At 34.4% G+C, this 24,943-nt stretch overlaps 1 protein-coding gene and 1 long non-coding RNA gene across 4 annotated transcripts; one reads left to right on the top strand and one right to left on the bottom strand.

The window, feature by feature from the left end:
* Positions 1–5,659: 5,659 nt before the first annotated feature.
* On the bottom strand, positions 5,660–24,645 carry LOC136032251 (uncharacterized). 3 transcript variants are annotated; one of them, XM_065712489.1, is made up of 5 exons: positions 24,585–24,645; positions 20,959–21,064; positions 15,656–15,752; positions 12,980–13,066; positions 5,660–5,883 (listed from the first exon to the last, which is right to left on the bottom strand). In XM_065712489.1, exons 2-5 carry the CDS (start codon positions 21,051–21,053, stop codon positions 5,767–5,769), a joined length of 396 nt encoding a protein of 131 aa, XP_065568561.1. In that variant the 5' UTR covers positions 21,054–21,064; positions 24,585–24,645; the 3' UTR covers positions 5,660–5,766. The 3 variants fall into 3 exon arrangements, 2 of the variants coding, with proteins under 2 accessions (XP_065568561.1, XP_065568560.1); XM_065712488.1 differs by having other exon boundaries at positions 20,959–21,097; positions 24,585–24,640; XR_010618693.1 differs by lacking the exon at positions 20,959–21,064 and having other exon boundaries at positions 24,585–24,642.
* On the top strand, positions 10,211–13,501 carry LOC136032252 (uncharacterized). Its single transcript, XR_010618694.1, has 2 exons — positions 10,211–10,279; positions 13,319–13,501. It is a non-coding gene; the product is annotated as an uncharacterized LOC136032252 (long non-coding RNA).
* Positions 24,646–24,943: the final 298 nt, after the last annotated feature.

Below are 24,943 nucleotides of genomic sequence, written 5' to 3'. Positions count from 1 at the left end.
AATAGATACATCAAACGAATCATATTCTTATGCTGATTTTAAAAATGTAAGTTTCATTAAATTTAATCTTGACTATCAAAAGTTATGAGCCTGAGAAAATTTGCCTTATTTTGGAAAACAGGGGTAAACACCCCCTAAAAGTCACAGAATCTTAACAAAAATCACACCATCGCATTCAGCGTATCAGAGAACCTACTGTAGTAGTTTCAAGCTCCTATCTACAAAAACGTGGAATTTCATAATTTTTGCCAGAAGACCGATCACGGGTAAGCGTTTTTTTTTCCAGGGGTGATCATATCGACCCAGTGGTCCTAGAATCTCGCGAGAGGGCGCATTCTAACGGAAATTAAAAGTTCTAATGCCGTTTTTACGCGACCAAAAAATTAGAGGGCACCTAGGCCCCCCCACGCTCATATTTACCCGAAGTCAATGAATCAAAATTTTGAGATAGCCACTTTGTTCAACATAGTCGAAAAACCCAATAAATAGGTCTTTGGGGACGACTTACTCTCTCACAGTCCACGGGGGAGGGGCTGCAAGTTACAAACTTTGACCAGTGTTTACATATAGTAATGGTTTTAGGAAGTGTACAGACACTTTCAGGGAGATTTTATTTATTTACTTTTCTTGGGGGGGAGGAGTTGAGGGAAGGGGTTTGAAGGAAGGGGGTTACGTGGGAGGATCTTTCCAGGGAGGAATTTGTCATGGGGGACGATGATTTCCACGAAGGGGGCGCAAAATTTTCTAGCATTATTTAAAACAAAAACAATGAAAAAATAAATGTGAAAAAGTTTTTTTCAACTGAAAGTAAGGACCAGCATTAAAACTTAAAACGAACAAAAATTATTATGCATATGAGGGGTCCATCTCCTCCTAAATACCTCGTTCTTTACGCTAAAGTAATTTTAGTATTTCAACTATTTATTCTACTGCCTTTGTGATTCAGGTGTCATTCTTAATGACTTGGAACAAAATTTAAGCTTTAGTGTAAAGAGCGAGGTATTAACGAGAAGACAAACCCTCTCATATATGTAATAAAAACATACAAATATAGAAGTTCGTTACGTAAACTTTTTACTAATAGAAACGTTCGAAAAAAATAAAAGTTCTAGTTGGCTTTTCAAGTAACCAAAAGATTGGAGGGCAACTAGGCCTCCTCCCCCAACCCTTTTCTCTCTCAAAATCGTCCAATCAAAACTAAGAGAAAGCCATTGAGCCAAAAAAATAATATACAAATTTCGTTTTAATTATTCATGTGCGGAGAGCCAAAATCAAAACATGCATTAATTCAAAAACGTTCAGAAACAAAATAAAAAAAATATTTTTAAAAGAAAGTAAGGAGCGACATTAAAACCTAAAACGAACAGAAATTACTCCGTATATGACAGGGGCTGTTCCCTCCTCGACGCCCCACTCCTTACGCTTAAGTTTGACTCTTTCTACCAGCTCCACTCTTTGAAACAATAAAAAAATTTAGCGTGAAGAGGAGGGAACCATTGAGGAGGGAACAGTCCCTTTCATATACGGAGTAGTTTCTGTTCGTTTTAAGCTTTAATGTCGCTCCTTACTTTTAGTTAAAAAAAATTGATACGTGGGAGGATCTTTCCATCATATCATAGGAATTTATCATAGCATAAATTCATAAATATCATAGCAGAATTTTCTAGCACTATTTCAACAACAAAAAAATTGAGAAAATAAATATTAAAATTTTTTCAACTGGAAGTATGGAGCAGCATTAAAACTTCAAACGAACAGAAATTATTACGTATATAAGAGGGTTCATCTCCTCCTCAATACCTTGTCTTTTACGCTAAAGTATTTTTAGTAATTTCAACTATTTATTCTACGGCTTTTGTGATTTAGGGGTCATTATTAAAGAATTGAGAAAAAATTGAAGCTTTAGCGTAAAGAGCGAGGTATCGACTAGGGGGCGAACCCCCTCATATACGTAATAAAAATATACAAAAATAGAAGCTCGTTACGTAAGTTAGTTCGTAATTTACGTATATTTATTACTAATAACAAGAGCTAAGAGCTCATATGGCATTTGGACGAGGCAAGAAGAGCTAAAAGCCAAGAGCTCATATGGTATAAGCTCTAACAAAATCCTAAGAACCAATACATTGATTTAAAAGGAAAATACAGAGGCTTAATGCCGGTCAGGATTTAAATTAAGAGCTCTGAGTCACGATGTCCTACTAAATATCAAAATTCATTAAGATCCGATCACCCACTTGTAAGTTACAAATACCTAATTTTTCCTCTCCCTTTAGCCCTCCAGATGGTCGAATCTGGGAAAAACAATTGACTTTATCAAGTCAATTTGTTCAGCTCCCTGACACGCCTACCAATTTTCATCCTCTTAGCACGTCCAGAATCACCAAACTCGCCAAAGCACCGAAACCCTCCCCCAACTCCCCCAAAGACAGCGAATCCAGTACGGTTACGGCAAACACGTATCTACAACATTTGCTTATTCTATCCACCAAGCTTCATCCCGATTCCTCCACTCAAAGCGTTTTCCAAGATTTCCGATTTCTCCCTCCAACTCCCCCCGATGTCAACAGATCTGGTCGGGATTTGAAATAAGAGCTCTGAGACATGAATTCCTTCTAAATATCAAATTTCATGAAGATCCGGTCACCCGTTCTTAAGTTAAAAATACCTCAATTTTTCTAATTCTTCCAAATTAATACACCCCCCCCAGCTCTTCCAAAGAGAACAGATCCGTTCCAATTATTTATTGATTTATTTATTATTACGAATAGCGGTAAGCATCAATGCTTGTCGCAAACACACAAAATCATAATACTAATCTAAAGTAAATTGGCAACGACAAACTAAACAGCAAAAACTTCTAAACAACACGAAACTACACAACAAAAGCGTGTATTTACTAATGCACTCTTAAAAATTCGAACACTCTCTCTGCCTCGACATCCTCCAAAGGCGGACCATTCCATGGTCCGGCAACTCTACTAACGAAAGATAATTGACCATTTTTTTTCAGTGGTTTTGGGGATACAATTTGTAATCATGCTGACGAGTAGAGTGATAATAGCTAAATTTAAAAAATAAATTTGGATCAACATCATCCAATCATCCACTAGATACGTTATTATGTCAATAACGTATCTAGAATTTGTGCTTATTCTCCCCATCAAGTTTCATCCCGATCTCTCGCCTATAAGCGTTTTCCAAGATTTCTGTTTCCCTCCTCCAACCCCCTATGTCCCCGGATCCAATTCGAGTCGAAAATGGAGCATCTGAGACATAAGATCCTTCTATTTATCAAGTTTCATTAAGATCCGATCACCTATTCGTAAGATAAAATACCCCAATTTTCACGTTTTCTAAGAATTCTAGTTTCCCCCTCCAGCTCCCCCCCCCCCCAATGTCACAGGATCTGGTCGGAATTTAAAATAAGAGCTTTAAAGCACAAGATCCTTCTATATATCAAATTTCATCTGGTCACCCGTTCGTAAGCTACAAATACCTCATTTTTCCGAATTACCCCCCCCCCCAACTCCCCACCAAAGAGAGCGAATCCGGTCCGGATATGAAAGTCACGTATCTTAGACTTGTTTTTCTTCCCATCCAGTTTCATCCTGATCTCTCCGCTTTAAGTATTTTCTAAGATTTCCAGTCCCCCCCCCAATGACGCTGGATCCAGTTGAGATTTAAAATAAGAGATCTGATTTACGAGGTCCTTCTAGATATGAAGTTTCATGAAGATCCGATCACTCGGATCTTCGTAAGTTAAAAATACGTCATTTTTTCTAATTTTTCAGAATTAACCCTAGCCCCTCCCACTCCCCCAAAGAGAGCGGATCCGTTCCGGTTATGTAAATCACATATCTAGGACTTGTGCTTATTATTCCCACCAAGTTTCATCCCGATCCCTCCACTCCAAGCGTTTTCCAAGATTTTAGGTTCCTTCCCCCCAATTCCCCTAATGTCACCAGATCTGGTCGGGATTTAAAATAAGAGCTCTGAGATACAACATCCTTCCAAACATCAAATTTCATTAAGATCCCATTACCCGCTCTGAAGTTAAACATACTTCATTTTTTCTATTTTTTCCGAATAAACCGGCCCCCACTCCCCCCAGATGGTCTAATCGGGAAAACGACTATTTCTAATTTAATCTGGTCCGGTCTCTGATAAGCTTGCCAAATTTCATCGTCCTAGCTTACAGGGAAGTGCCTAAAGTAGCAAAACCAGCACCGACAGACGGACAGACAGACCGACAGAATTTGCGATCGCTATATGTTACCTGGTTAATATCAAGTGCCATAAAAACGTTCGTAGAAAAGTAAACAGTTCTAGTTGACTTTTTAAGTAACCAAAAATTGAAGGGGAACTAGGCCTCCTCCCCTAGCCCCCCCCTTTTTTTTACCAAAATCGTCCGATCAAAACTATAAGAAAGCCATTTAGCCAAAAATTTAAAAAAAAATTAAAATTCTAAAAAAAGCCATTTAGCCAAAATTAATATGCAAATTTCGTTTTAATTATGCATGTACGGTGAAAAAAAATATCAAAACATGCAATAACTCAAAAACGTTCAGAAATTAAATAAATAAAACAAATTTTTTCAACTGAAAGTAAGGAGCGACATTAAAACTAAAACGAACAGAAATTATTCCGTATAGGAGAGGGGTTGTCCCCTCCTCGACGCCTCACTCTTTACGCAAAAGCTTTTTTTATTGTTTTAAAAGGTAGAGTTGTGAGAAAGAGTCAAACTTTAGCGTAAAGAACGAGGCGTTGAGAAGGGGACAACCCCTTTCATTTACGGAATAATTTCTGTTCATTTTAAGTCTTAATGTCGCTCCTTACTTTCAGTTTTTTTTTTATATATTTAGTTTGTATAAAGAGGAGCTGGAATGCCAACTGGTTAACTAATTACCCAGTTGAATTTAATCAGTCATTGTCCGAAAATTTCGAAAACTGATTTGGTTATAAATTACCAATTGCCTGTCTTAATTTATTACTTTTGTGGGTGAATATTTTTTTTTCTTATATAGGAAAAACATTGACCATTCTTTTCATTCAATGAGAGTGATGAAAGGCCAAAGGGTGGATGATAGACGTGATCAGCAAGAAGTAAAAAGAATCATTTTTACACCAATCTGAAAAATTATGCCAGCTTTGCCTCTCACTGAGACTATCTGTCTCATCTTCTTTTTCGTTTAATAACGCATTAAGTTAAGACTATTTGAACTACCCTTATTCTATGCCTATCTACCTTAGTAGTCCTGTGGTAGCGCAGTGGATTTGACCTTAGCTTGGTAATACGGGTTCCAGAGATCGAATCACGCTGCAGGAATGCACTGCAGGGCCGACGCAGGGACCTTAGTAGTCAAGAAGCGTCGTTAATTCTTAAATAATAATAATCTACCTTAGTTCTGCCCTAGGATGGATGGATGATAGACTATCTATCAGCAAGTGAAATGTCACCACTTTTATACAATTCTGAAAAAGTCTTATGCCAGCTTTGACTCTCACACAGACTATATGTCTTGGTTTTACTCTAATTAGCCATGGCTTTCAAGTCTTTCATCACTTCTACCAAGTTTATAATTCTAAAATTAACGGCTCAGAGATTTAGATAATTCCAACGGACCCGGAGAATTAAGGGTTAATTTTCCCATTACAATTTTTTCTCATTACAAAGAAAATTACATTTTATTATCTCAATACTTAATAATAAGAACTGAACACTTCGCCAAAAAATCACAACAAAGCAAGAAATTTTAAAAATGGTTACATTTTTACTTGCTTTGCAACAAGTTTCTTTTCAAATTCTCTTCTTTTGTTCCTAACTTCTTCCTTTTTTACCATACTACTCACAGTTTCATTTTGTAGGTTGATAGCTCTTTCCTAAAAATAAAGAAGATAACTTAATGCTGAGTAATTTAATGGTTGAACTTATCTCAGTCCCTCTGAATACTTCCGCAAAGGTTAAAAGAAAATTATTTGATTAGGAAACACACCATTTTCGGAAACCAAAAATGTGTTATTTATTTAGTTTTATGTAGAAAAACGTTTTGGGGTGAAAATTTGCCTTAACCTTCTGTTACGGAGTAAATAAGAAAGTAGCCTGCAGGGCTATTAAAATACTTTTGGGTGACATTAAATAAAATTTAGTTTTTACATTCAGTTTTCAGCTTCTACAGACATTCATTATTGCATAGATCTTTCAGTCACAGTAATTCAGAATTTCAAAACATAATTATCTGCAGAAGGAAAAAAAGTAGACAAGAAACAGGGCTTTGGTTTATACGACTGCAAATGGTGGGAAGTATTCTGAAAAAAGGAAATTTATTTTGCTCTAAAACGCAAAAAAATGAACAATTTTATGTTTCAAATATTTCTAAAAGTGACAAAAATAACTCAACATATTTTTGGAAAAACCATATAAATATATATATATATATATATATATATATATATATATATATATATATATATATATATATATATATATATATATATATATATATATATATATATATATATATATATATATATATATATATATATATAACACCTAGTTGGTGGGGCGCTTCGCGCCCCCCCAAGCCCCCCGCGCGCGTAAGTCGTTACGCGCCATATTAGTTACGCGCCATTGTAGTTGTGTCCCTGTGTCCCACCTGTGAATATAGATAGATTTATATATGTGTTTCAAACTACGTAAAAATTGCGAATATACAACATTCTTGGCTTTCCCACTACTGGGAGCTTTCCGTTTCCAATTGTCAGCAATTGATCTGAAAATGTTTGACCAGAGTCATCGTTACACAGACAGACAATATATAGAAAATATATATATAAAATATAAATATATATATATTTTCTTTTTAGTTTTTTTGTAGTTTTTACCTTTTTTAGTTTTTTTCTTCTTTTGTATTAATGCTAAAGCCAAGGTTCAAACCTGGAGCCTCTCGGACCTAGAACCTGAAACATAACGCTTTACCAACTCAGCTACTTCGGCTTGAATACATTCGTTTTGAGCAGCTTCCTCAGGTGTTGCCATTGTAAGTTCTTCAGTCATTTTACAATTAGAAATTTCTCTTTCAACGGTCTTCTTATAATTAAAAATTTGTGTTTGAACGATATTCTTAAATACCTGTGTCCTGGTCGTCATTTATATTCCCTGTGTCCCGGTCGTCATTTGTGTCCCGGTATCCCAGTCTGTAATTTCTCTTTGAGTGTCCCGGTCTGTAATTTCTCTTTGAGTGTTTTTTCTTTGTAGTATTTTTTAGTTTTTTACATTTTTCTTTTTTCAGTTTTCTTTTTCTTTTTTATTTTTCAGCGTGTCCTGGTCGTCATTTATATTCCCTGTGTTCCTGTCGTCATGTTTTTTACATTTTTTCTTTTTTCAGTTTTCTTTTTCTTTTTTATTTCAGCTTCACTATGAAATACATATCGCCGAACCTTTGTTTTTTTAACTAAAATCTGGTAGGCATTGATGACCTTATCCAAGTCAAAATCCCAAACCCAATCATCATCACTATCATTTTCAGTTTTGATATGTTTTGACTCTCGCTGTCCAGGTGGATCTTCATCTAACTGCGCGGTCTTGCGTTCTTTAGCCTCAAGCCTGTTTCCTTGCTGTTCTTTTGCTTCCTCGGCACGCTTTCTTTTCTGACTTTCTCTATCAGCAGCAAGTTTTTTGGCATAGACTCTTTGAGCATCTTCGTCGACTTTTGCCATTGTAAGTTCATCAGTCATTTTAAACTTAAACATTAATAGATTTTTACGTGAACATATATGTCTTAAATATCTTTAATGACGTCACCGTCATAGCAAAATGACGACAACTAACTTCATGACGTCAGTCGACACAGAAACATGACGTCACCTGATCCACAGACAGACAGACAACTTATTTTTATATATATAGATATATATATATATATATATATATATATATATATATATATATATATATATATATATATATATATATATATATATATATATATATGTTTTTAACTACGTAAAACTTGCGAATATACAACATTCTTTGCTGTCCCATCGTCTGTGCATATAAATAGATTGTCAGGTTTACCGACTCTTGAACATGCAACGCATAATGGTCCATGGGAAAACAATCCGTATTCAGATCTATACCTCATGATTCTATTGATTGCCCTTGAGCTTTGTTGATGGTGATTGCTAATCGACCATTTCCTTTGTTGCCGTCGTCATTTATATATCCCCCTGTGCCCCCCGGCGTCCCCGTTGTAGTTGTGTCCCTGTGTCCGGGTCGTCATTTATATTCCCTGTGTCCCCGTCGTCATTTGTGTCCCGGTGTCCCAGTCTGTGATTTCTATTTGAGTGTCCCGGGCGTCATTTATATTCGTCAGGATATTGTAGGGCATCGTAGCATCGATGAGTTTAAGTAATTCTTGTCACTGATTGTTTCGCCTATAAAGAATATTATCTCGAGGTAAGAACTGATCACCGACCACAACGATTGCCACTTTGTTGATAGTTGCGTATCAGGAGGCATCAATTCGATTGCTGTTTTTAAGCAGAAGCACTAAATTATTATTTTTGTGGAAAAGATGATATATATAAATATATATATATATATTTTCTTTTTAGTTTTTTTTGTAGTTTTTACCTTTTTTAGTTTTTTTCTTCTTTTGTATTAATGCTAAAGCCAAGGTTCAAACCTGGAGCCTCTCGGACCTAGAACCTGAAACAACGCTTTACCAACTCAGCTACTTCAGCGTGAATACATTCGTTTTGAGCAGCTTCCTCGGGTGTTGCCATTGTAGGTTCTTCAGTCATTTTACAATTAGAAATTTCTCTTTCAACGGTCTTCTTACAATTAAAAATTTGTCTTTGAACGATATTCTTAAATACCTGTGTCCTGGTCGTCATTTATATTGCCTGTGTCCCGGTCGTCATTTGTGTCCCGGTATCCCAGTCTGTAATTTCTCCTTGAGTGTCCCGGTCGTTATTTATATTCCCTCTGTCCCGGTCGTCATTTGTGTCCCGGTCTGTAATTTCTCTGAGAGTGTTTTTTCTTTTTAGTATTTTTTAGTTTTTTACATTTTTTCTTTTTTCAGTTTTCTTTTTCTTCTTTATTTTTCAGCTTCACTATGAAATACATATCGCCGAACCTTTGTTTTTTTTAACTAAAATCTGGTAGGCATTGATGACCTTATCCAAGTCAAGATCCCAAACCCAATCATCATCGCTATCATTTTCAGTTTTGATATGTTTTGACTCTCGCTGTCCAGGTGGATCTTCATCTAACTGCGCGGTTTTTCCTTTTTTTCTTTTTAGTTTTTTATTGGTTTTTACCTTTTTTTTTAGTTTTTTTAATTTTTTTTCGTTTTTTCTTCTTACTTTTTTTTTAGTTTTTATCTTTTTTATTTTTTTTTATTTTTATTCTTAATTTTATTAGTTTTCTTTTTCTCTTCTATTTTTCAGTTTTTTCCTTTTTTTTAAGTTTTTTTTTTAGTTTTTAGTTTTTTTAGTTTTTTTAGTTTTTTAGTTTTTTTAGTTTTTTAGCTTTTTTATTTTTTTTTATTAGTTTTTAGTTTTTTTTGTAGTTTTTGCCTTTTTTTAGTTTTTTCAGTTTTTTTTTAGTTTTTAGTTTTTTACCTTTTTTAGCCTAACCAGGATTTGAACCTGGGACCTTCATTCTCCGTTCTGACACCCTCTCTCACCGAGTGACTACTCCAGCATGTTCATTTTGGTGTTTTAAATGGTATATTATTAACCAAATTAATGTGTTTTACAATATACTAAGCATCGTCAAAGCAAAAATGACGACAACTAATTTCATGACGTCAGCCGACACAGAAACATGACGTCACCTGATCCACAGACAGACAACTTATTTATATATATATATATATATATATATATATATATATATATATATATATATATATATATATATATATATATATATATATATATATATATATATATAGGTAATTTTTTTATTTGCAACAATTAAATAAATAAAAATGACAAACCAGTGCACATGCCTGGTGGCATACTTTAGCACTGACAATGTTACAATGTTACATTCACTACGAAAATATTGCTACATTCTCTTATTGCTCTCGCTTATTGCTACATTCTCGTACTGATATTGGAATTGAGTTCCAAATTTTTTACCCAATATGACGAATGCTGAAACCCGCTCTTGACGTAGGACGAAATTCACATGAAAAATCTGAATAAGGAGTGGTTAAATAGTTATGAAATTGGGAATTGGTTGAAAAAATACCAGAGAAATTTGAAGGTAAAATATTGTATAAATAATCATGGCAAATATTAGAAATAAAAAATTGTATGAAGTTGATCCAAAGAATATATTCCTGAATTCCCATATAAGTGTCTAACTGAAGATTCATGCTCAACACTAAAAAGAATTCTCATTGATTTATTCTGGAGTATTTGGAGAGATTCAGATACAGATGGAAAAGTAGAAGCCCAAACACAATCTACTTATATGCACAGACAATGGGACAGCGAAGAACGTTGTATATTCGCAAGTTTTACGTAGTTAAAAACATATATTTATATATCTATCTATATTCACAGGTGGGACACAGGGACACAACTACAATGGCGCGTAACTAATACGGCGCGTTTGACTTACGCGCGCGGGGGAGGGCTTGGGGTGGCGCGAAGCGCCACCCCAACAGCTAGTATACATATATATATATTTGTATTTTGGGGGTGATACCTGACGTGGGGATGCCATGGATATTCTGTGGTAGCCACAACACTGTGCTGGTTAGAGAATTTAGAGTGGCGAAACCCTATATAGGCCAGTGTATTCTCCTGATGAGCCCTTATGTTGGGTGTTGCCTCTGAATTATTTGTCTATATTATTTTTTCTATTGTTTGGTAAATGATGACTTATACTTATTGACGACATGACTGCCTGTCCATGGATTATTCTTTATGGTTGATTGTGTGTGGCTATGCTGTTTGACCTATGTGATTGTATGGATGAGTAGGGTTAAGGCCTCATTCAAGTGCTGGTCTATATTAATCACTAATTTAGGAAAACAGTCTTCCTTTTCTCCTTCTGTCTCTTTTTTTTTGTGTTTGTGCTGTAGCATTGGTGATTTCTCTTTTCATGATATATATATATATATATATATATATATATATCATCGAAAGAAATTGACGTTCAAGTCAAACATAATTCATTGTACAAAATACATAAAAAAGAGTCAACACTCAGTTAAGAAGTCAAAAAGAAAAAATAAATAGATAACGATAAAATTAATGACAAATTTTCCTGGCTATTATATAACTCAAAAAAACTCTTCTGATATCTTTCAGCAGGGATGGGAGTCAGTTTGGGGACTTTTTGGAATTTTATACGGAACGGTCTGTAGGAGGCGGGAAGGTAGGGTTCGGGTAGTATGATGGAACGTAATCAAGGAACAGACAGGGTCTTAGTACCAAAACGAAGGCATAGGAGTTTACTTCTCTTGGCCAACGGGGTGAGCAGGAATTTACCAAGTAAATAATGATATGGAACCTTCCCTTCACCATTTATGTTTTAGGACATTTTTAATCTTTTAAATATGCTCTGAAGAAAGAACGAAATGCCACACTGGACAAGCAAACTCCAGTATTGGCCGAATAAAAGAACAATAAACTTGGAGCAGAGGGGGAGGGGCAAGAACAATTTTAACAAAAGTTTTAGAAGGGAAACCGAAGGGGAAGCTTGTTTTAGGATATTTTGAACATTGGCATCCCAATTCAAGTCAGAAGTAATTGTCACCCCAAGTAGTTTAATGCAAGTGACAGAGATTTCGGGAGGAATGGGGTTTGTAAAAGAAACATGATATTTAAAAAAATCTACTGTCATAACTGACGATTTATTAGCGTTAACTTACATCTTCGACGAAGAAGCCTCCTCTGTGACATTGTCAACTAATGTCGTAATTGAGTTTTTAATATTTCGTCGACAAACCTCAAGTGCAGACAGGTCGTCCACATACTTCCATCGCTCTTTGTGGTCAGTCATGAGGCTATTAACCATTATAAGGAATAAAATGGGAACCATCAGTGTTCCCTGGGGACCCCACAAAAGATAGGAAGGGGATCGGAATACAAATTTTTATATTTAAGCATGTGATAACGATTTGTTAAAAACGAGGTAACAATTTTAACTTGTTAGATTGTTTTTCGAGAGAGGCGGGAACGTTTGTACAATGCTAACTAAGTCTTTATTAAGCTCATTGGCTGTTTGTTCAGGCGGTTCATCCAGAAGAAAATCGAGGTTCTTGCACAAGAGACCCTTTATTTCTCTCACTTTCTTAAACCATTGCTGAGATTTGCTCTGTTTTAAGCAATTTAATTTATTCTTGCCATAACGAGAAGCAGCACAACGTATTTTTTTCTTTATTTGTTTACAGAGGGTTGAGGCATTATCTTTCTTTCCAAAGCAAAATTTTTTTATTTTCAAATGGATTAGTCCTTTCATTTTTTCATTAATGTAGGATTTGTTCAAGAAACATACCTTCTTGGTAACCTCTAGGAAACCTTTTTGGTAATTTGTCATTAATTTTGTTTGAAACAAACTAGCCTTTGAATTAAGATTTACAAACGACACAACATCATCCCAACTCTCTGACGTAATCCAAGATCAAAAATCAAAAAGACATTGGCTTGTTATTGGCCGTTACAAAAATTCAGAGACTGAGTAATTTGTTTTAAAAACTGGCAGTGGTTTCAATTGTAGCATGAAATGATAGCAATAATCTGCTCTTAATTGACCTAACTATGAATCATAAAACTTGCTATAAAGAGAGCTGAAAAAATTGATGACTTACGCTGTCGAATCTATTTTACACATTACCCCAGTGAACAGTCAGAAGAGAGGCAATATAAAGAAAAAGGAATTAATAAAAGAATCAGTTGGTTCCTGGACTAATAGAAAAATTCAAACCAGATACGAGAGCAGCAAAAGTTCTACCTTAATAGCTGAAGTTTTTTGAGTCAATGTAGTCATAGTAAATTTGATTCTGTTTATCTTCTCTAGATATACACGAGTCTTCTCCACCTAAAATTAAACAAGAATTAAAATTATATAAATATATCTGTAACGGTTAGTAACAAAAATATCTTGTTGATTACTAAAGTCATCAAAGTAACTTGATGAATAGCGATTTGAAGTACACGATCCCTATTTAATCTTTTAAATCACACGTTTCCTAGACTTGAGACGTACTTCTTCATGCTCTATTCCTGAAAAACCACGACGGCTTGAAAAACTAGTTTGCTCCATTTTAATCCAGGTTATTTTATTTTTCAGGGAAAATGTGGCCTTGAATGATTTTAAAGGTTCATTGAAAAGTTTAAGGGAGTGTTTAGAAGAAGAGAAAGATGGGAGTAAGAAAGATGAAGTTAAACAGTGAGGGTATTTGCCATTTTTCCTGGATCAAAAGCTTAGTCATATTTTTATCCCATTGATTTGATTATGAAATTATCAAATTCACTCTTGTCTTTATATTATTTTTAGGGAAAATATTATTCCTGAAATTTCAGATCGGGTTACTTATTTGTAAAACCAGGTATGTCGAACAAGATTCGCTTTGCCTCATTAAAAACAGCCAGTGACTTGTTTTTATAATACACAGCCCACAAAAAACTTACCACAGATGAGATTCAGGCCAGTCCCGAAGAAAAAAAATGTTTTGCGTATCCCTATATGCGAAATAAAACAAGAGTTCATTGTGTTTCTTTCTTTTTGAACAGAATGTGGATGCCATAAACTTGGATACTATCGTTCACTCGTGGGGTAACATTATCATAGCTCATTGAACAGGCCACAATGTTTCAGACAACATTGGCTCATAAGAAATAAAAGCCTCTTTTTCAGCCTTTCTCCTTGAAGACTTCTAGGAACACCCAAGATATATTGAAGAATCCAGTAAAGATGATACTTCCACTTAAGTAGCACTAATAAAAATGAAAACCAATAATATATGACTTATCTATCAACAAATGAAATGACATCGTTTTTATACAATCCTAAAAAGGGCTTATGCCAGATTTTCCTCTCACTCACTCGGAATATCTGTCTTGGCTTTTTCTATAATTAGCCATAGCTTGATGCCTGCAACTACTTTAAATTAGTCAGGATATTCAAGGTTTTAAATGATAGTATTTTGTTTATTCATTAAACATTTTCAACAAGATAGATATTCTGTTCTAGATACTGCTACTACTACTACTAACAAGTTACGCAGCATGAAGAAACTGTCGTTCACGTTCTCCTCTACCCAATCTGTTCAAAGCTCCACCAGCTATTCTTCCATGAAGTTCCAACGTCCTTTAAATTATTTCTTATTACATCTTTCCACTCCATCCCGGAACAGCCTGCCTATAAAACAAGAGCCAAGAGCTCATATGGCACTTGTGACGAGGTCAGAAGAGCCAAGAGCCAAGAGTTTCTTCCCACCAAGTTTCATTACGATCTCTCCACTCTAAGCGTTTTCCCAGATTTCCGGTTTACCCCTCCAACTCTCCCAATGTCACCAAATCCGGTCGGGATTTAAAATAAGAGCTCTGAGACAAGAGGTCCTTCTAAATATCAAATTTCATTAGGATCCGACCACTCATTCGTAAGTTAAAAATACCTCATTTTTTCTATTTTTTCCGAATTACCCCCCAACTCCCCCAAATAGAGGAGATCCGTTCTGGTTATATCAATCGCATATCTAGAATTTGTGCTTATTTTTCCCTCCAAGTTTCATCCCGGTCTCTCCACTCTAAGCGTTTTCTAAGATTTTCAGTTTCCCCCTCCAACTCCCCCCTGTGACACTGGATACGGCCGGGATTAGAATAAGAGCTCTGAGACACAATATCCTTCTAAATATCAAATTTCATTAAAATCTGATCACCCGTTCGTAAGTAAAAATACCTCAAGTTTTCTATTTTTTCGAATTAAACGCCCCCCCCCCAGGTGGTCGACTCGGAGAAACCACTATTGGAATTTTAAATCGGCCTGGTCCCAGATACACCTGCCAAATTTCATCATCCTAGTTTCACTGGAAGTGCCCAACTAGCAAAACCGGGACAGACAGACCGACAGAAATTGCGATCACTATGTCACTTGGTAAATACCAAGTGCCATAAAAAACAAGTGACAGTAAAATATATGCTTGGTTAAGCTTAAGACCCAAACACAAGTTTTTCCACTTGTGTTTATATATATGTTGACGCGTCAATTAATCTTCTCTTGTAGGTACTTAGCGTAAACAACACAATAGTAGGCGAAAATTTTCCAGTTCAAATAAACTAGAAATATTTCGGTATATCAATATTTCGGTAGGTCATGTGCAAGACATGCACCCTTTGACTGACTATTTTCTAGAACAGTGGTTCCCAACCGTTTTCAGGCCATACCCAAGAATCTGATAAATTATCAGATTCTTTATAATTTCCTATATAAGTAGAATTTGAAAAACCAGCATTTAGTTAAAAACTGAGCTGTTCCTTTTTTGGGCCCTTTGTATAACAAGGCGATCATAGTAGGCGAAAATCTTAGCAAAAGGCTTAAAAGGTTAATAAAAAAAAAGTCCAACACAAGAGGAAAATGTTTGCATTTCTGAAGTTTCAGAAGTAAAATATTGATATAAAGACTAACCATAGCTTGAAACTCATCTATATGGAATTCTTTTTCACTGCAGACATTTCTTTGCCTTTCCTGCTCTAAGATTTTAATAACAGATTCTTGCTCCGACCTAAAAAAAAGAAAAAGAAATAGAAAAAAAATATGCATGGCAAGCAAATTGAAATATCTACAATGTTATTCATAGTAACCTGAAACGTAATATAGAGCTAATACATGACTATTACTGGCGTCTATTCAAAATTTTCTAGGAATAAGAAAAACCAGAATTTAGTATTATTCTATTTATTAACTGCTGTAGCTATTTATTAGCTACTCTATTAACTGCTACGGTAAGCGTGAAAACATGTTTTAATTTATTTATCTTCTTGTAGAAATGACCAAAAATTTATATAAAAAAAAAGAAAGTATAAAAGTAACAAAATCCAAAGTATCTGACTATTTCGTCTTAGCTACCTTTATTAGATTTTTTAATGGACATTTAGCTTTACTAAGCTTAAGAGCAATATCCTAATAAAATAAAAAATTTGGTGATAAACTTTTAGTGAAAATACGCGACGTATTACAAATGAACTAATGCACAAAAAAAGGATTACATTTTGTTGGAGAGATTTGAACATTTGAAAATCTTTTTATTAGCTTTACTGCTTACTTTAAAATAGATCATTTGTGACTAATTTACAGAAGATATGCTTGTCATAGACATATCTCAGTAATATAATGTCTCAGAAATAATACTTCAGTGATTAAGTAGTTTCTCTTTTATTTTGACTGTATGGTCAACAAAAATAAAGGACCCTTAAGATCCAACAAAATGAAGATCCTTGGAGACTCAGTCTTGTCGATCCTAAAGTACGAAGTTCATACTTGGTTTGCAACTGCAGCAATATTGCGCCGTCTTGATACTCTTCAATCTAAGTGGCTCCAGAGAATTGAGGGAATCAGGAGGACAGACTTTGTCAGCAATAACCGCCTGTAAGGGAGGTATAACTTCCCCGTCGCTCTTCTTAGACCAGGTTGCCCAAAAAACACTTTGGTGGTTCAGAAATCTTCTCTGGCTACCTGCTGACACTATGCCTCGGATTCTTTATGACTTTGACTCAATCATTAATGACTAGAAACGTCCAAAAGGTGGTCCCGAGACCTGGTAGAGTGACAGTCTCTGAAAATTCCTGGACCAGGCTGGAAAACAGTTGTCAAATGCAGCGGCCCTTACTGCTTACCTCCCCATGCGGAGAAGGTTGACAACGCTCTCAAAACCACCATGACATAAGGATTAAGTAAGTCAACAAAAATACAGGAAAAAAAGGAAAAAAGAAGCACAAAAACAATCGTTAATGTATTCTGAAAGAGCCGTAATTACATCTCGGAACTTATTTAACTTCAGACATTGAAATGGCTACATAATAATCAAATAAACAATGAAAAAATAATGTTATTGTACTGTTTCTCCTCTGGTATTTGATTTTTTTGGGAAATACTTCTCGCTGTCTATTCGTCTAAAATCTTGATTTTAAAACTTAATTTCCCATGGAATTTTTGCATTCCAACTGAAATTGAGGAGAGTGGTGAAATTTTTCAAAATAATTGCCCAATAAGGTCTTATTTACATACAATAAGTAATGCCTATCTTTTGGAACAACTTAAAAACTCCTTATATGACAGATATATTACCTAATCTCTATGGAATACACCTCTTAACAAACTAAGCAACTCATAAGGAGAGTAACATGCACCCCTTATATAATTTTCATATTCCTAAGGTGATTAAACTAATATTATTAGTATTATATGCTTTAGTTATTATTATGTTTCGCAGATAGAAACTTATATATTTAGTCTTAGATTTAGTTTTAGTTTGTATAGACTCTAAGTAATAGGCTACTTAGATTTTTATTTTAAACTTATATTTAGTTTATAATTGGTTATTATTATATGCTTTATTATTATAAGCTTTAGCAGACGTCTTTTTCTTTTTATTCAACTATTAAATATGACCCAAAAATTTGAAAAATAAAGGCCAGTGAAGAAAATTCATAAGCTTGGAAAACACAAAACATACAATTATTGATTGAACATCATCCCTTTGGTTATTAAATAAATAAATCGGATTTTCAAATGGAACCAATTATTTCGTATGTGGAATAATACGTAAATATTCCGTATACGAGGGAGACTGCCCTCTTCCTCAAACCTCTGCTCTTTATGCTAAAGTTTGACAGAGCTATACTGAAAGCATTTGTAGTGCAAAAATGTAATTATTGGGTATCTGATAGTTTTATTTACCGAGGTATATTTTGTTTTATAATAGTCACCCGATTAAAGTGATTGATATAATAATAGAAACAGATAACAATAGTAGGGTTATTAGAGTTTCACAGTGTACAGAATTAAATATGCCGAAAACTTTCATTTCTTTGCCTTGTATACCTATTTTGGGGGAGATGCTTAAACGAATTTTGTGCAAACACAACATTGATACATGTTTCCAATCAGTGAGACCATTAGGTAGTTTCCTTAATTCTGGCAAGGATTTAACCTGGGGAGATTTAGTTAGTGGGGTGTATAAAATTCTTTGTCCTTGAGGAAAGTTTTATATTAGGAGAACTTCACCAACAATTTATTGAAATATTTATTGAGCATCAAAACTTAATAGAAAAAACCCTACAATTAAGAAAGCCTCCTGAAACTTTTGTTTCAGCTCTGGCTGAACATACATTCTTTCATCCTGAACATTTTTATTCAATTTGATGTCGCCACAGCTATTTCTAATGATAGAGGTTTTTTTCAGTGGGCAAGGCAGGCTACAGAAATTAAAAAAAAAACATATGTTTGCAAATCTTTCAATAAATAGAGACACAGAAAATTTAAATATTGACCCAATTTATGATTGTCTTTTGAAAAATGAACCAATAGTCAAAAAGGAAATTAAAATTTTACATAATCACCAGGGGACAAGATTACCTACTGGACTAAAAAGAGTTGCTTCAATATTAGCTAACAAGAGGATTATCAAGCAACAGAATAGTTAACTTAGTTTCAATTTTTATAATTTTTCCTCAGTTGCTTTGATGTTCTCATTGAAGTAACTCTAATAGCTTCTTTTTCCAACGTGAATCAGTAGCGACAATTGTATTTATTATTATTGGTTGTGGTTTTATTTGTTTTTAGTTTAGAGTCTTTTTTCTTTTTATCTTGTGCTGAGGACGCCTAGTTTAGATACAGGCGAAATAACCGCTTCCTTTTAGTCTTTCATCTCTTTTCTCTCTAATGGCCAAAGTTTCATTTGTTTTGTTTTTTTTGTTGAGTTTTATCTCTCTTTGTTGTTTGATGACAATCCTTCTGTGGAAAAATAATACATTTCATATTTTGTGCACAGTGGCTTTATAGTTTTCATGCATATAAAGTTCAACTGAATATTTTTCTTTATCAATGTTGAAACCGTTTTTGAAAGAGTCTAACCCTTTTAGAGAGGTGTAAATGTAAATCATATTATGCTAATAGCTCTGAAGAGTAACTTCATAATTAACAAATTTGGCATAATATTGTATATATGGCAACTAAAACTTTGTTGTTTTTCTTGGTCTGATTTCAATCAACAACAATCAATATTCACTTACAATGTATCACTACAAACTGTTTGGTCCAGGGCTTTCTTAAATTTGAGGAAGGCTGCCCCCTATCCTCAAGCACCCTTTTTAAAACTGAACTTTACAATTCATATACAATAATACTTCAATCATCACTGAATGATAATCATCCTCCCGCAAAATAACCCCAAGATTCTTTCGAGATAGTAACAGTGGCGTTGAAAATAAAGGGGAGGGGAAAAGGGTTTTTTTTAACATAAGGAGGGGGGAGGAATTTGGTGTTTTTTTTTTTTTTTTACTTTTTTCAATAAAGATGCAAAAAAACATATGACGCCCAAACTAAAATGTATTTCTAAAATCTACAGAGAAGAAAGAATCCCGAGGGGCGAGGCAGACCCCCTTTACACCACTTAAGAGGGGTTGGGGTTGAAATAAATAAAATTGTGCTGACCCTTTTCAGTTTTAAAGGAAGATTCTTTAATAAAATCTCTTTAAAAGAATCAATATTTCCTTCTGTGCAGAAAAATATATGAATACATATAATCTGTTATATTACATTTAAATATGGCTTTGCAATGAGAGGGGTGGGGTGCCACCACACAGAAACCATATTACAGGCTTAGTCTAAAAATAGTCTTTAAGAATAGAAGGAGATAAGATGGTACATCTATCCCCCCCCCACCTTTGAAGCTTATCTGAATACTCACTGAAAGTTCAACGGTTTGAGACAAAGGTACAATTTGTGAGGCATTATGCCCTTCTCCTATTCCATCTCAAGAAGGATCCATTGACTATCTTTCCTCACAAGTTTTATTAAACCTCCAATAAACATCCTTGGCTACGCAAAGTTAAAAAAAAATGGTGTATTTCGTATTTGTCTACTCTTTAAATTATATGGCCAGGTTGGACTTCTGGGAACAAATGCATAACCACATCTCATTATGATCTTATAAGCCGAAAAGCTGAACATTTAGCTTTTCAATTGTTCTAAGCCCTTTTCAGATCGTAATTGCTGCTTTACATCTCAAAAAGGAATAAAAATCACAATCATTTTGTCTTAAAATCTTTGCTGTTAGGTTTTGTTGGTGGTGTAATTTTTTTATCAAGATTGCTTCCCATTTTTGGGGGTGATATACACTTTTTTTCAAATGCTGGACAAATTTCCCCCGTTTACATCTTTCACAAGCAAGTTTAAACTTAAGACTCCTTCCTTGGGTTTCGTCATTTGCATAGCTTACTCCTCACTTAGAGTTTGTTACAGAAGACTATTTAAAATAAAACTAATGGAATTTAACAAAAATATTCCTCCGATTTTTCTTTAGAATATGAATTTAAATACTACTATCAGCATGTCACCAGTCACACAAAAAAGGCTAATTTGATTTTTATATTATCATATGATATTAGGGGTGGATCTAGAGCGGAATCTTGGAGGGGGCGGGAATGTGACAAGGGCACCAATGATGAAAATCTAGGGGAGGGGAGGGCAATGTGACAAAGGTGCCAATAATTGACCAAATTGACAAATTTATTCTAAAAAAGAATGAAAAAAATAAGCAGGGAAAGAGGGCATGAGAAAAAATCTTGGGGGACCCAGGCCCCCCAGACCCCCTGGATCCGCTGGTGTATGATATCATCATCATACACGCATGCAAAATTGCATATTTAGATTAAACTCATACCCCCCCCCCCAAGTAAAAATATAGGCATATACAAAATAAAACATACAAAAGTTCCCTCATCTGATTTTCGACAGGTATTACTGCTTGTTGATGAACATCCACCAGACCAAAAGCACAGGAATTACTGGAGTTTGTTGCCATTCTTTTCACTTCTTAAAAGAAGATAAATTTTCAGAAACAAAACCCTGAAAAGTGCATATTTTGTGTAAACTATAAATGTTCGTCTGCTATAACAAGGCTGCAAGGGGAGAATGGGGGTTAAAGTAACCATGTCACTCCTTAAAAATCCTCAAATGTGAAAATTTACCATATACTCCTTAAGAAACACATTAGTAAAGGCTGTAATGTAATTGCATAGTAATCATGATATTTGGGACAGTGATGAACTAGAATTGAATGGTGCTGATCTTTTGCTACTAATATTGTTAATTCAGAAGAGAATTTGTATAAATGGAATGTCCAAAGATATTTCAATAGCAAGCAAGCTCTTAAAAAATCGCTACAATTTGTTCTCAACCTATACAGTATTTGTATGAAGTAGTGTATTCAAAAGAATTACAATAGCAGACACTAGTGATAAGCCTGATACTAAGGTTAACAAAGACTGGTCACTCACCCAATTAACCAATCAAGTCACCACCATAAAATCATTCAAGATATAAACAAAGGTTTAAAATATAAACAGAAGCAAATATAAACAACATTTTTCAACAGGCTTATTGACCCAGCAGAAGAGAGGCAGGTATCCATACATGCCTTGTTGTATTTGCCAAGAGGTCCCTTAAAGTATGGGGAATAAGTGAGTAATAACTGACTCTTTATTTAGTAGTATTTCCTCACAAACGTAGCTACATTAACTTATTGATTTTTTTCAAAGGAAAGAAAATCTTCTTTGAACATGGTGAAACTAACCTAGATGGTGAGCCAATCTCCTGTTCACCTGCGGTTTTATCCTCTAGTTTGCTCTTCTTTTGGATAGGTCATATTTAGTAGTCCTGTTGAGCAAATGACTTGAGCCAAGGAAGAAAGTTATAGAACTAAAAGTACTTTTGTATGATGATTCTGTACTGAATGTCTGCATATGTCAGATCAAGAATACAAACTATTTGCAAAAGTGACCTGTTTCTAAGCTTCAATCTAGTAAGCTTTAATCTAGTGTGGTGGCTATAAGACACAAGTACCAATCCATCCCCTGTTTAAAATATATGGAAAGGTCTAGAATAAATGCTCTTTAGAAGGAGACATCCAAGAACAAAAGAGAAACACTTTTGGATTGATAATTTTATCTTCATCTTTGTCTCTTTTGTTATTTTGACAACTGCTTCCCAGCCTCATTCTGATGGTCTCATGTATACCTAGGCTAAGTAAAAAAAAAAAAAAAAAAAAACTAACATATTAAGTGATGGAAACTGATTCAAAACAGATAGAGCGGGAAAAAACAAGGAAATACAATTTGAATAATTTTACTGTATATTATAAAATTAGAATTTCATCCATTTGTTTTTTTTTTCAATAAGCTAGCCCTATATGAAACCAAAAGAGGGGCTAGGGCTAGGGATAAATATTCAAAAATGTGAACAGAACCATAGAAATAAACATAAATGGAATTACAAATGTGCAACTTTTTGTTCTAGAATTTCTTCTTCTTGAAAAGCTGCTGGTAAATTTATAGCAAACCATGTAACTGGCTTTCATACAAAGTGAATATACCACTTGATACCTTTTTTATGCCCTTTAAAAATATAATAATTGCTTCTACCTTAAATTGATATCTAAGCACTTTTTTAGCTCTTAAAAATGAATAATTTTCAAAAAATTATGGCAGTTCATATAACTAACTTACCAATAAAGCAAACATACCACTTGATGCCTTTTTTATGATCTTTACAAATATAACAACTGCTTCTACCACAAATCCAAATTTAAGCACTTTTTAGCTCTTAAAAATGATGAATTTTCAATTAAAGTACAAGTTATCTATTGTTTCTGATAAAATAATACTATGTTTTCTCTACACTGTTTTTGACAAAATAATACAACTTTTTTTCAGTGCTAAAATTATTGGTAAAATTCTAGTTAAGTGACTTCTTGCTATCTCAGAAAGGGGTTGGGTTAGGAAAATGAAACTTTTAGAGATGGGTCTACAGGCTAAAGTATATCCCATGAAGGTATTTTAAAGTACCCAACTCCACTACTTCTCCCTCTGGAGGGCCCTGAAATTTACCTACATGACAGGTATATATCTATTGAAATTTTGACAAATGAACATTTTACCTTAATTTTCAGTTACTAATTGCTTTTTCTCTGCCTTTAGTTCTGAAAATACAATTCCTGTTATTTGAGTAGAATTTTGAGCCATATCAATGTTTTTTTTCATTATTTAGGAAATGTATTTGCATATCTTTAAAACCTTATAAATTGGGATTGAGCAAAGTTGTGAAGCTAAAAACAATTTTGTTGTACTTCATTTAAGCAGAAAATCTATTTTGCAAGGTTTCAATTTTATAACACATATTTTCAAAGGTCATCAAAGGCCATGGCCCTCTAGAGGGAGAAGGAGTGGAGGTAGGTACTTCAAAATTAATGAAAGATAATTGACCAAATTTTTCAGTGGTTTTGGGGGATATAATTTATAATAATGCTGACACATAGAGTGATAATGGCTAAATTAAAAAAATATATTTGGATCAACATCATCCACTCCTTTAATCATACAAAACACATTTACAAAGTCACTGCAATGTCTACAAAACTTCAACCACAGGAGTTGAAGCCTAGAAAGTCTCTGCTGATAGGAAAGGCACTGAAGGTACGGGGACCAATCTAGTGGTCCTTCTCTGAACCTTTTTTATCCTATGCTCATCTGTTAGACTTAATGGAAACCAAACAGAAGTATTACACTCAAGAAGAGGGCAGACCATTATTTATATAGTAGTAAGAAATTAAAATAATTTGCATTCTTTACAATTTCTAAACATGCTTATCAAATTTCAATTGGGTATCAAAGTAAATGCCAAGGTCACGCACTATTTTGTTAGAATGGATTTGTATGCCAGACAGCTGGTAAGTATGCACAGGTGGGAGTTTATGAGCATAGTGTAGAACAACACACTTAGAAGGGTTTATGAACATGGAATTAGATTTGCACCAATAAGTTAGAGAGTCAAGATCCTCCTGTAAAAGTTGCACATCAGCTTGGTCTTGTACTGGCAGATAAAGTTTTACATCATCCAACAGTAGAATGCTGAACAGACGAAGGCAGATCATTAATAAATAAACAAAATAAAATTGGATTATATATACAGTAAGATTAGTTTAGGTAAGGATATGTTAAGCTAAAAAGTGCTTGAATTTGAATTTAAGGTAGAAGCAATATTATATTTGTAAAGAGCATAAAAAAGGCATCAAGTGATATATTCACTTTATACGAAAGCCAGTTATATGGTTAGCATTAAATTTACCGAATTGCTATTCTAGACATTTATTTTAGGCCTATAGGCTAGGCTATTAGCTGTGTGGTGGATATCCACCATCAAGACTTGTGAGAAAATTTAAATGTCATTAAGAGCCAGCCTGAAGATACTTCATAACACAAATTAAGTATTGCCATTTTCACTCCCATAGCCTTACAAAACTGAAAAATGACTGAAATGAAATAAATATTTAGATAACCTAGATTCTTCTTTTAGCCTGTCACATGTGGAAATTTTTGAAAAGCATGGTCGACATTGTCATATTAAAGAAATTTGGTAGGGAGAAAATACAAAAATAGAAGATATAGTGATTTATCACTAGAAAAGGAAATAAACAACCTCCTAATTATTAATATAACAAATTCAGTTAAGTTTTCTTCCAGTTAATATTTTTCTAAGTACTATGGTATCAGTATGCAGTTGTAGCTAGTTCTCGATGCCACGCCTATTCCTGTGCAGCGTCCCGCCAGTGAAGGACTCGCCAGCATGGGATATATTTCCCTCGTGTGCCGCCAGTGCAATCGGCGTGGCGGCATACTACCCGTCTTTCTGTATTTA

Source organism: Artemia franciscana, chromosome 10, assembly GCF_032884065.1.
Source record: "Artemia franciscana chromosome 10, ASM3288406v1, whole genome shotgun sequence".
In the NCBI taxonomy this organism is placed as follows: Eukaryota; Metazoa; Arthropoda; class Branchiopoda; order Anostraca; family Artemiidae; genus Artemia; species Artemia franciscana.
The sequence above is the reverse complement of the archived record's forward strand: the minus strand, read 5'-3'. Positions and strand labels throughout refer to the sequence as shown.

What these genes read in the sequence shown, in the direction of transcription:
- LOC136032251 (XM_065712489.1), bottom strand. Translation starts at nt 21,053, where the DNA reads ATGGCAACAAACTCCAGTAATTCCTGTGCTTTTGGTCTGGTGGATGTT. An exon ending in AATCAGATGAGGGAACTTTT is followed by an intron (nt 15,753 to 20,958) that starts GTATGTTTTATT and finishes TCTTTTTTTTAG; the next exon opens with GTCGGAGCAAGAATCTGTTA. An exon ending in AAAAAACTTCAGCTATTAAG is followed by an intron (nt 5,884 to 12,979) that starts GTAGAACTTTTG and finishes CTTTATTTTTAG; the next exon opens with GAAAGAGCTATCAACCTACA.